We start from the raw sequence: 11,993 nt of genomic DNA, 5'->3' as shown, positions 1-11,993 counted from the left end.
CATGCACTGTTCAGATGGGGGACCCTGGCCAATAAAGGGGATGGGGTCTGCAGCTTCTACCCAAGTCCTGGCTTCTTAGAATCCTGCCTCCAACCCCCAAATCACCTCCCAAAGAGAAGAGCCGAGGCCTTGCCCCCATTCCTCCTGTGACCTCCCTTAGTCTTAGGCCAGTAATGCTCACAACCTCTGACCCTAATACCAAGCCCAGTCCCTAACCCATCACCTCAGCAAAGATAGCCACACAGCCAGAGTGTATCTTCAGTAATGCTTTATTGCTTTTATGAGGGGGTCATGTGGCTTACTGCTCTCCATCTCCCCTGTCTCGTCTTAGGTGCCCTGCTGCCCAACTCACTCCCAACCAAAGATTATGGTACACTTATGATAGAACATATCTGTGTATATATAGATGTATATATATATATATATATATATATATATATATATATATATACACACAAATATATATACATATTTATGACTGTACAGTATTTATAAGTACAAGTAAAATAGACTTAAAAATTACAACGTTGGCTAGGAGCCATCCCACTTCATTTTATTCAGCCTAAAGAAGAATGAATCATGAGCTGGCCTTTGAATGGCACTTGAATTTCAACATGAACCAAGACAGCCAATAGGTAGGATAGATCAGGTTTGAATCTTTCCCTAACTGGCTGAGATAACACTGGGCCCTTCCACTTGGTTGGCTGGCCACCTGAGCTGGAGCCAGGTCTCTACTTGAAGAAGGGGTTGTTATGTCAGTCTCACACCACAGGCACAAAGAGCAGGAGAAGGGATGCCATCTGTGTCTGCTCGGCCTGTGTGGTGGGACTGAGATTGTTTACTCTCCAGACATGGCAGTGCAAGGCCAAAGGCTGCACTGAGACCCCACGGAGTGGCAGATCAAATGTGGGGCGCACGCCAGGGGAAACCGGTTCATCGGTCTCTTGAGACCTGAGAAAGGAAAGTCCCTCTTTCACTCTCATGTCCCAAGCTATCCCAAATCGTCATGTTGCTGACTAGGGGCCCGTCAGTAACCACTCTTTAAATCAGCCTCATAAATATCAGCATCGTATTTACACAAATAAAACCTATTGGTGGTTGGGGCTGCCCTCTACTCTACCCCTGTGCCTATCAACTCCCATCCAATTTCTTTGGAAAAGCCAGTTTACAGCCAATTTTGGGCCCAGAGGCATGACCAGAACCTCCTGCTCAACCTCAAAGAGACCCTAGTACCAAACAGGATGGCCTGGCCTCTCTGAAGGGCAGAGAATTGGGAGCACACACTGCCCTCTCCCTGTATCCCTACAGGTGAACAGCCAGTAAGGTTTCAGTTTGACTGGTGACTCCCTGGCTTGGAGGGCAGCAGCAGTCTTCTTGGATCCTCTCTCTCAGGAGGGCAGAAAACAAGTTCAGGGATGGAGGTGGAGGTGGAGTGGAGATGGGACACTGAAATTGTGTAGGTGTAGGGAATGGCTCTGCCCCTGGAGGCAGCATTGGGGCTTCTGTTCTCTCATTCCTCCCTTACTCCTTTGGTACCAAGGAGGCTGGGTGGCGCCACTCTGGAACCAGGCTAAGGTTCACAACTTTGTTTCAGGTCCAGCTGCTTGCAGGGCAGGAAAGGAGTCCCGGATCTTTGCCACTTCCATGGCACACAGGTGCCCAAAGACTTTGTTATACCAGTCTGGAGACCGGCCCCTGGGGAAATAGAAGCAGATAAACATGAGCCATGGGTTCTTACCAGGAGCCCTTTTCAGGGGGGAAAGAAGAAAGAACTTGCCCTAACTGTCAAGGTTCAACAGCATGGGGCAGAGGCAAGGAGGGTGCCAGGGCAAAGGGGGCCTGGTACCTTAGGTCAGCACGGCAGATATGGGTGAGCCGGGAGCGACCCAAACCACAAGGCTCCATGAGGTACTGGGAAGTGAGCATCAGGGCCCGCACCCCAGACTCTGGCACAGGTTGCTCAGGATCCAGGGATTGGGAGACAAGCAAGCAACCCCCGCGGGGCAGGTCAGAACGCCACATCCTGTGGGGAAGAGACATGTACATTCAGGTTCTTGAAGCTGGTTCCTACCCCATGTCCCCTGTTCCCTAAGTACAGCATCTGGAGTCCCTCACCGAAGCACCACGAAGTCGCGGCAGGGATGGGGTGCCATGCTGTCGGTGACATAGTGGTATAGTTCCACACCCGGCATCAGGGCTTCCAGGACCTGGGCTCGCAGCAGGTCCTCATCCCAGAGGGCCCGTTCCCGCAGAACACGGTGTAGCACCACCGCTGGAGGGGCCACCACCTCTGTGGATGCCTTCCACACACGCAGGGGGTGCCCGTCTGATGCCTGCAGGCCATGTGAGCAGGGACAGGAGGCAGCTGTCAGGGCTGGAGAACTCCCATTCACCCGCCAGTCCTGGCCTACTCTCACCCCAACCCCTGAGGAGGGAAGGCTGCAAGGCTAATATGCTAACCCTTGTCACACCCAGACAGGCCATCCCTATGTTCCCTGTCCTCTCTTTCTTTTCCAGATATCTGATTCTCCACCTACTCAAGAGTGCAGAGATGACAGACACACATTCTCTGAGGCCTGCTAGGGTCTACCATGAAATGGGTACAGTGCTTGGAATTTCTGGAAGCAAACAGGAAGAGAAGATGGTGATGGTCCTCAAGGAACTTAACACCTAGCACTGTTCCCACGAATTAGACAGTGGAGAGCAACAAAAGCTGCCCTTTTCTGAGCCTTTTGTACGTGCCAGGCACTGGGACAGCTTCTCACCCCAACCCTGAAAGGGAGGTTTCATTGTGCCTGGTTTATATATGGCAAACCTCAGGTGTGCAGTCTTATTCATAATCAGAATCCGAGAAAGAACATGGCTGTCCAAAGAGAGGGACAGAAAGAAACCACTTCCATCCCAGGGCATGACAGGAGGCTCTGAATGGAGGAATAGTCATATCAAGTTGGGGATCACAGTGGCTTGGGAAATGTAATGCTTGGGGAAGGTCACTTCAGGTAGCACATCATCAGGGGCAGAAGCACAATGTGACTGTGGTACAGGGTGAGATGGGAGGTAAAGCTCTAAAAGTAGTGACATGTCTGAAGAGGGGTTTGGGGAAGGTAATTCTGGTAAAATCATCCCTTAGTCTCATTTGGTTCTTGCTTTGCTGGCTGACATTCTCCACATATCAGGCCAAGGCACATCAGTACTGACAGGGCAGCCCTTTTCTTTGGGATCCCTGGTCCCTTGACCTGCATCACGCCCTCTCCTTGCCCCATGGCAGTACTCACTTTCCTGCAAGCCAGTTCTGTGTCCTGGGGCCCTGGCATGCTCATCCAGCCCTTGAAGCGCTCAGCAGCATCACGCAGCAGCTCCTGAACGCTCTCTTCCATGTAGAGGCTCAGATTTACACCAGCAGCCTGGGCCTGTCGCAGCTCAGCCAGGGCTGGGCCAGGAGGTCTGAGCTCAGCTGCGCTGTAGGAGCCACACAATTGCAGCACCATGTCCTGGGGTACCTGGCAGGACACACACACTCTCTGGGCTAGAGCCATGAGGAGCAAGCAGCAGAGGAGCTTCAATCCCAGAGTCTATCAGATTTATGTTCATGGATGGGGCAGCCTGGCTACTACAGTGAGGTAGGGGAGAAACCTTGTAGGGAAGAGTTGGAAATAGGAGGTTGAGGGGCATGTGTCCAGTCTTGGATATAATGGTTGGATCTGATGGTTCCCCCAAGTCTGGGAGGTAGGTATGATAGCCTGGAGTCACTCACCTGGAAAAGTTTCTTACAGTGACTGATCATATGTGATAATCCCTGGGTGGCTGCCATGTTCTCACTCAGGTCCCTAGAGCCTGGATGACCAACGAGGCTGCGTTTGCTCTTGATCCTGGAGGGAAGGAATGAGAGGAGAGTATGGAATAAGGAGAGTATGGAATATGGCTAATAGGCTGGTTTCCAGTTCCCAGGAAGCCAGATTGCCAGTCCAGAACATAAAACAACCTGTTGTCTTTCAGGGCCCGGCTTTACTGCATCCAACCAGTCCCAGGTCCCTGAGGAGGCAGGCTGACCTCTTGTGATGATGCCTGGGAACTGCAGTGTCAGCCATCAAGGGCCTGAAGTCCAATGGGATTAGGAGACCAAACCCTCCCTGCCTGGCCTGGACACATGTTACCCTGTTTCACCTGGGTGAGGGGCTATCCTTCTTGGAGATGTTGAGGTGGAAGATGGAGGGTGCCAGACACACTGCCAGGTTGCCGGCTGTCATCTGGTTTTCCTCAGCAGAGGCAATGTCACTTAGGAAATAGAGCAGGGTCTGCAGCACTTCTCGGTTCTCATCAGGAAGCAGTAAAGTGGCAGCTTGCACTGCTGCCAACCACTGATCCTTGGGGAGGACTGTGGGGAAGGAATGGCAAAGGGCTTCCTTATTACCCTGGAGCCTACTATTTCTACGAACACAGAGGAAACAGTTGTCCCAAGGGAATCTAGTGAGAGAGAGGGCACAGGTGGGCTCTGGGAAGTCTCTGGGTGCTAGATCAAACTCTGCTCAAATGCACAGTTTAAGTAAGTCCCTGCCTTTCCTCAGGGCTTTAGTCTATCCTTCCATATAGTATGTTTACTCTGTGATAGTTAAGAATGGGGCAGCTTGTTGGGGATTGGTACAGGCAACTCACGCTGGTAGATCTGCAGGAAAGTGGTCGTGAGCTTGCTGGTGAAGATAGGCTCAGGTAGGTCTCGAAAATACTGCTTCAGCAGGTCAGCCACATCATAGGCACACTGGCCCTCATAGCAGACATTGTCGGGAGAGGACTCATTCATTTGGCGCAGGATCTGGATCCTAGACTTCACCCCAGACTTGCGGAATATGCCCACCTAGCCCATGCAGGTCAGGGAAGGGTGGAAACATTGTGGGGGAGGGGGCTGTGAGGCCAGGAGTCACAAGTGTAGGCCATCCCAGAAAATTCCAAGCCCAACAGGCCTCCTGCTGAGCAGGGTTGGAAAGAAATGGCAAAACTTAAGAAAAGGATTTTTATAGCCTCCCGACAAGGAGAAACATGGCTTTAGTAGAAATGGGTAAGAAAAGGAGGGCCTAGACTAAGGCAGGCTCTTGGAAGTTGGGGATTACATTGCCTGAGCCAGAAAGAGGCTTGCACAGAGCTGGGTAGAAGGGAGCTTTGTTTCCATCTTTGCTGGTCTTCCTGGGGCTAGGAAAGGTCTCTGGTGGGCTGACCAGGGGGGAAGCCGCTTCCCAACCCAATTTCTTTACTTTGGACTTCTTCTCCATTGCTATCTCTCCACAGTTCCACACTCCCCCATCCCCTGCCCCGGAGAGGACTGGAGATTGGGAGGCTCACCTGGTCCAGACACTGGCTGCGCAGGTAGCGCATGGCTTGCTGGATGCTCTGTGGCAGTGGCTGGCCTGTGCGTTGCACATGGATGAGAGGTGGCACCCCAAACACGTGCTGGCCCTGGTAATCTGGGGTTTTGTTCCTTTTCATGAACTTGGGAACTGTCCTATTTGGAGGAGTGACAGAGATCAGGGAAGGGGCATGTGGTAGGCTAGAACATAGTTGGAAACTGTCTTCAGTCTTGGAGGCTCTGGCTGGAGTGAGTGGGGTAAGAAACACACCACATTTCCATAATCAACATTCACTAAACACCTTCTCTGGGCCCAGCCCTAGGAAGTCACAGAGGAACACAGAGAGCTCTGGGCCTCAATTAAGAAATATATGCATCAATAGGCAGTGACAATACATGCAGCCAGTAGTGGGCCAAGAACTAAGGGAAGACCCATGAAGGAGAGGAACCGCAACTAGTGGATCAGGGAAGGCTTCAGAGAGGGGTAGAAATTCAATGGGCTCTTGGGAAATAAGCAGGCATTGTCCCAGAGAAGAAATGGGGGAAAGGCATTTCAGGCCAAGAGAAAAGTGTAGACAATGACAAAGAGTCAAGGAAAGAAGCATAGCACATTCAGGGAAGGTTTTCTGGCCTGTACAGTGGCGTCGCTTACTAGTGGCAGGTGAAAGCCTTACAGAAGGGGCAGGACCAGAACATGAAAGGATCATGATGGGAAGGAAAATTTGGTAATGCCAAACCACAGAGCCACAGAAGGGTGATTAGAGAGTGACAACCAAAGCTCCAATTTAAGACAACCTCACTGATGGTAGTATGGATGTTGCATTAGAGGGGGTACAACTCAAGGACCTCGTGTTCCCCACACCCACCCCCACCCCCACCCTCCTCTCACATGGCACACATACTGCCATGCATCTTATGTGCACCCACCCACCCATCCCCACACAGACACATACACAAGCCACCCAGAGCAATGGTGACCTCTCAGGCCACGGCTCCTCCAACCTCCTGGCACATCCATTGGCCTGTAGGCTCTGCCTATCTACACCTGCTTTTTGTAGCTGATCCTCCCAGGGCCTTGGAATAGGGGCAGGGAGGTAGCCGTGACCATGGACCAGGAGCACTCACCAGCCCCAGCCCTGTTTATGGGGCACACTGTACTTCTCCATGAATGCTGTGAGCCGCAGCAGGGAGCCCTTGTGCAGCAGGTGGATCTGGCTGGCAAACTGCCGGTTGATCTCCAATGACTCCGAGTTGAGGCTGGGCCGATGAGAGTTCTGGAAGCTGTGCCAACGGAGCTTCCTGGTAAGGGATGGGGGTTGGGTGGGGGTAGAAAGCCAGAGGAGCAAGGTTGGGTCAACCTTAGAATGGGCCGTGTTCTTCTGGCCCCTTTTTTCTCCCAAAAGAAAGAAAATTCATGGAGATAGGACCGTTTTCAGCATTGCTGCTAGGCCCCAGGGTGGAAAAAGCTTAGCCTTAGCTTCCAGGGCTTCCCAGTGGCCCAGACACTGTCAGGGAAGTGGCAGCAGCGCTCAGGCTTCACTAGTGCCATCAAGGAGTACCAGCTCCTACCTTTCCAGGGCTGCAATGAATAGGTTGCTCTGAGAAACCCAGTATGGCAAAGCTAGGCATCAGATCTCATCTCTTCTAATGCCCTCACTTTATATATGGGAAAACCGAGGCTCAAAGAGAAGCTAGAATTTGCTCAAGACCACAGCAGAGGCAGGTCCTGAACCTAACGTTCTGGATTTCTGAGTCCTGTAGTCTTGTTGTTGCCCTCCTGTGACTGGGTGCCTAGAGGCAATCAGCCAGATCCCAAGAGCCTGCCTCTGGACCCCATAACCAAGAAATTGGCTGGGGGATTGAAAATGGAGGGAGGAATTAGGAAGGAAGAGACAGAGACAGCAGAGCTCCTTGCTCCTTTCCCTACCCTGAACTCCCACCTGCAGGGTCTGGTAAGTGACGCCCCAACGCCTGAATCTCGTCGTTCACGGGGTGCTGATGCCTGGAGTCCAACCGGGGACCATGAAGCCTCAGCCTCATTCATGGAGTTCCCACTACTGTCCAGTTCGCTGGAGGAGGCCACAGTGTCAGAAATGGAGTGCTCTTCCACAGATAGGCTAGAGGCAGAAGTGGGTTCCCTGCTTGAATTCGCCTCCTGCTCAATATCCTGGGTTGGGCCAAGTGGCTTGGCCTCAGCCTGTGCCTGGAGTTCCAGTGAGGCCTGAACTGGGACAACTGTCTGGACATCAACCTGGCCCAGAGCTGAGGACTCTTTATGGGCCAGAGCCTCTACCTGGACCAGAGCCTCAGGCTGACCTTCCACCTCAACTGTGGCTATTTCTACTAATGAAGTGGCCTCTTCTTCATCTTCTTTCTCTTCCTTATCTCCAGGCCCCAGGTCTGGGTACATGGCCTGAGACCAAAGTTCTACCCGTTGCTGCAGCCCCCACACATGCTGGAGGATGTCATCTAGATGGGCATAGTTGCCGCTGCCCTCTTCTTCATCTTCAGCCTCAGCCCCAGCCAGTATAGGCTCAGCTGGGTATAGCTCAGGCATGTTGTCATAGGTGCTGGCATGGCTGCCTGTGGAGCCACAGGAGCCCCGGCGTCCTTCGCAGCCCCAACGCCTACCTAGCTGCCAATCAGTCAGATGGTGTCCGTCTTCAGTAGACAGGCTCTCAATGGACAGGGAGCGAGGGAATGTGCCTGGTTTGTGGTCCCCAGGCACATGCACCAGGTAGTCACCCCTGTGTATCCGCTGAGGATGCCGGAGCATGGCCATAGGCCAGACCTCCCAGCCACTCTGAGTCTCAGCACCACTGCCACTGACTGAAGTGTCTGCCTGGTTCTTGGCCCTATAGAACCCAGCTGAGAGAAAGCCACGGCGGCTCCGGAAAGAGGAACCTTTAATGGCCTTTTCTGAGGTGACTGGGCTATGCTCAGGCTCAGCTTGCCGGCTGCCACCCTTTTCCTTCCGTCTCAGAGACTCAAGGTGCTTGAGGAAGCTACGGGAATGACGCTTCTTGGCCTTGTTCTGGGAACCTTCTGGGCCCTGTGTAGGGCTGAGGAGGGGCTGGTCACTTGGGCTGGGGGCACAGCCTAGCAAGGGCAGGTCCACTGGCTTGGATGGTAGGCTCAAGGTGATGGCCGGCAAAGAGGTGGCACTAAGCTCAGTGAGGACACTCTCACAGCTGGAGGTCACTGGCAGTCCAAGGCTCGGTGGGGCCAGCAGGTCAGAAGAGCCCATGCGAGACCAGCATTTACTTTCTCGCTGCAAGGACCAGGAGTTGCTGATGGTACACTGCTCTTCCTCTTCTGAGTCTTCATTCTGGGAAGGTCACCACAGGGTCAGGTCAAAGAAGTCTACCCACAAGCCCTTGCTTGTGCTCTACTCTACCTCCAAATGCTTGGGGGATCTTTCAGTAAAGGGCCCTGCTCTTTGGCTGAGGACATGTCCTAGAGGGAGAGCTGGCTCTGGGAGTGCTAGACAAAGGAAGCCAGGAGTCCTAGATGGAGCTCAGATGGATGGTAAAGGTAATATAATTAATCTAATCCCTCTCCATTTACAAACAGTGAAACCCAGACCCACAAATGAGAAACCACTTGCCCAAGGTCATTTAAAAAGTCAGTGACAGAGCCAGGCTAGAATCCAGGAGTCTTGACTTCCTGTCCTCAACAACCTCTCAAGTCTGGGCTAGTCTCAGATCAGAATCACAGAATGCCAGAGCTGGGAGGAAATTTTAGATTTTCTCATTTTCTAATTTGCAAGGTGGAAAAACTAAAGCCCAGAGTGAGGAAGAGACTTTCCTGAGGTCACTGAACAGTCAGTGCCAGTGGTTTTCTGCTTCTCAGGTAAAGGGTCTGACATTTGGCTGATACACCTGGCTAAAGGACTCTGGAAAAGAAAGTCCCAGAGGAAACCCACAAAGCCTGACCCAGGGCAGGATGGGGTCATCAGGTCCACATTCCAGGGCTATGTGCAGACCAACAGTCCTCAAGGTTTCTACAATCCCAGATTGGCAGAGTGAGAAAGGCCTTTGGAATCTATAAATCCTCCCCCCAACTAGATTCACTGTAGAAATGGAGGAAATGAGTCTCAGAGGGAAAAGACTTGGTGTGGTGAAATAAGCCAGGCATAGAAAGATAAATATCATATGATCTCACTCATTTTAGAATATAATTAACATAAACTGATGGAAAAAATAAATAGATCCAGAAGTAGAGAAACATCAACCAGAATGTCAAACCTCAGGGAAGGTGGGGGACAGTGGGGGTAAGAGGGAGAGATCAACCAAAGGACTTACATGCATGCATTTGTGCCTAACCAATGGACACAGACAACAGCGGGGTGGGGTATGAATGAGGGTTGGGGGTTAATGGGGGAATAAGGACATATATGTATAATAATAATAATAATAATAATAATAATAATAATTAAAAAAATAGAAATTGTGAGGTAACCAGAAACCCAAGAATGCCTGACAATGTCTTTCTTGCCATGCTAGCAGCCATCAGCTGTATGGTAATATTACCTGGGGCAAATAGGGAAGTATTTTGGACTTATGTTCCTGACCCTTCATATATATATATTAAAAAAAAAAAAGACTTGGTGTGAGTAAAGGACCCTGTCTTTAAGATTATATAGGCCATGATTTTTCCATCCCATTATTATATTTCTACCTCTTAGTCAAGGAATTTTTGTCATCACAGAGCAGGGATTGGAGGCAGATGGATTTCCTTGAGGAACGGCCATCTCTAGGTCAAGTTATTAATAAACCTAAGAGGTAGAAGTGGCTGAGGAGGGTGGGAGAGGCCAAGGGCCAGGGTACTTGTTCTCATATTCCAGCCTCCAGACTAGGCTTGCCAAAACCCAGAGGTCTCATTAAGCCTCCTACACCCTACTCCCAGGCTGGAGCAAGGCATTAATCTGGACATCCTGGACTCTGGGGACACTGGAGCTAGTTTCAAAAGTGGTTTGTGTATGTTTATGTTCCCTATGATGCCACAAGGTCACAGACCCCACTCCTGCCATGACTCACCTTGGATTGAAAATGAACCTCCAGTTTCATTGAGGCACAATTGTTCAAGGTCATCAGCCTCCTGCAAGGAAACAAAACAGTGCTCATCCAAGGGTCCCAACCCCCAAAGTCTTCAGGGCACAACCTACCAAGACACTCCCAAGGTGCCATCCACTAATTCACATGTCTAGCCAATGAAACTTTGTGAAGGTTTCAGTGCTAGACACAATGCTGGGGAGATTATGGCCTCTGTTCTTTGAGAGCTTATAGATGTGAAAACAAACTGCTACAGAAATGTGAAAGGCTCAAGAACAAAGTAGACAGAAGGCACAGCAGTCACACAAAGGGTAGGACAAGGAACTTCCATGAATGGAAAGGTTGTAATTAGATAAGGCTTCTTGGAAGACAGAAATGGGATTGGAGGGAAAGAGGCAGAGAGACTGCTCTCCTGGAATTCAACAGGAGCTTGGGATAAGGTAGAGGGGGAAACAGTAAACAAACCAGGGTTCTTATGAAAGGGGACCGAGGCTGATAAGGTTGGTCAAAACCAGATTGCAAAGGGCCTCGTGTGCCATGCTAAAAAGCTTTGAATTTTCCCTTCAGGCAGTGACACATTTTAAACAGAGGAGTGAGTTTACTCCTGGAAACAAACTCTAGTGGCTGTTGGGCCACAGAGCCATTATAAGGAGGGGAATGCAGAGATGGAAGCAGGAAGGCCAGTTAGAAGGCTGTGATGGACCCAAGAAGTCATGGCTTGACCTCAAACCAGGGCCAAGCTGGTGTAAGTAGAGAGGGGACAAATCAGAGGATGGTCTGTGGAACCTAGCTGAAGGGAGAAAAGAATCAAGGCCTATTCTTGTCTTTCCAGCTAGAATGCCTGGTTGGGTGAGGGTGTCACAGACTCAGAAGACACAATGAGTGGGATGACTGCAGTAGATGAGCTTTGTTAATAGCTGAGGCTCCTCCTATGTTAGGGGAATAGGAATTTTTTACATGAGGAAGCCTTAATTTGGGCCCCAGCCTCCTAGGTCTGTCCCTTAGCCCCCTACCTGCACAGGGCCCCCAAAGAGTCCTCGTCCAGAAAACCGTGGTCCTTCTTCACAGAGCCAATATCCAGGGGAAATGAACCTTCTGTATGGCAGAGAGAAGCCAAGATGAGTTGAGGGTGGTTGGTCAGAAATTCTGCCAATGGCCCTTGAGCTGAAAAGGAGAAGCTGGGGAAGCAGGGAGTCAGACCAGCAAGTATAGAGCAGAAGGAGGATTCCTAGAGGAAAGGAAGAGCCCAGGGAGCCCAGGTTGGCGATCATCAGAAAGGATAAGGAGAGGCCTGGAAGGTAGAGCTGGATGATAGGGCCCATCAGTCAGTGAGGTAGATCCATGGGGGACAGATCTGAGGTGGCTGCCAAGAATCAGTGTGGGCTCCCTCATTTCCCTTTGAATCCTGGGCTGCTCAAACAGGGAACCTCCTCCCTGACCCAAGGTGAACTGGGGGACCAGAGAGAGTGGGGACAGAAGAAACACTTCTGACTGCTACCCATAGCATGGGCCCAGTCCCTTGGGTTTAGGTGAGAAAGGAAGGAAAGGGGAGGAGGTGAGAGCAGCCAGAAAATCCCACACTTCTCTGCCTTATTGATAAA

At 51.1% G+C, this 11,993-nt stretch overlaps 1 protein-coding gene across 8 annotated transcripts in view; it reads right to left on the bottom strand.

The window, feature by feature from the left end:
- Positions 1-532: 532 nt before the first annotated feature.
- STARD8 (StAR related lipid transfer domain containing 8) overlaps positions 533-11,993 on the bottom strand; it is a 33,539-nt gene continuing 22,078 nt past the window's right edge. For 3 of the 8 annotated variants that reach the window (XM_045571905.1, XM_036411411.2, XM_045571906.1), the window contains exons 3-13: positions 10,378-10,438; positions 7,279-8,669; positions 6,464-6,637; positions 5,335-5,494; positions 4,654-4,852; positions 4,165-4,375; positions 3,755-3,869; positions 3,276-3,500; positions 2,116-2,333; positions 1,847-2,023; positions 533-1,695 (exon numbers count right to left, since the gene is read on the bottom strand). In XM_045571905.1, coding sequence (XP_045427861.1) covers positions 1,578-1,695; positions 1,847-2,023; positions 2,116-2,333; positions 3,276-3,500; positions 3,755-3,869; positions 4,165-4,375; positions 4,654-4,852; positions 5,335-5,494; positions 6,464-6,637; positions 7,279-8,669; positions 10,378-10,431 — 3,042 coding nt within the window. In that variant the 5' untranslated portion in view covers positions 10,432-10,438 and the 3' untranslated portion in view covers positions 533-1,577. Of the gene's footprint in view, positions 1,696-1,846; positions 2,024-2,115; positions 2,334-3,275; positions 3,501-3,754; positions 3,870-4,164; positions 4,376-4,653; positions 4,853-5,334; positions 5,495-6,463; positions 6,638-7,278; positions 8,670-10,377; positions 10,439-11,405; positions 11,488-11,993 lie in introns of all 8 variants that reach the window. The other 5 variants (XM_045571907.1, XM_045571909.1, XM_036411410.2 and 2 more) reach the window with 3 other exon arrangements.

The sequence above is a fragment of the Pipistrellus kuhlii genome, unplaced genomic scaffold (genome assembly GCF_014108245.1).
Source record: "Pipistrellus kuhlii isolate mPipKuh1 unplaced genomic scaffold, mPipKuh1.p scaffold_m20_p_40, whole genome shotgun sequence".
In the NCBI taxonomy this organism is placed as follows: domain Eukaryota; kingdom Metazoa; phylum Chordata; class Mammalia; order Chiroptera; family Vespertilionidae; genus Pipistrellus; species Pipistrellus kuhlii.
Note: the sequence above shows the minus strand (reverse complement) of the source record. Positions and strands in the feature narration are given on the sequence as shown.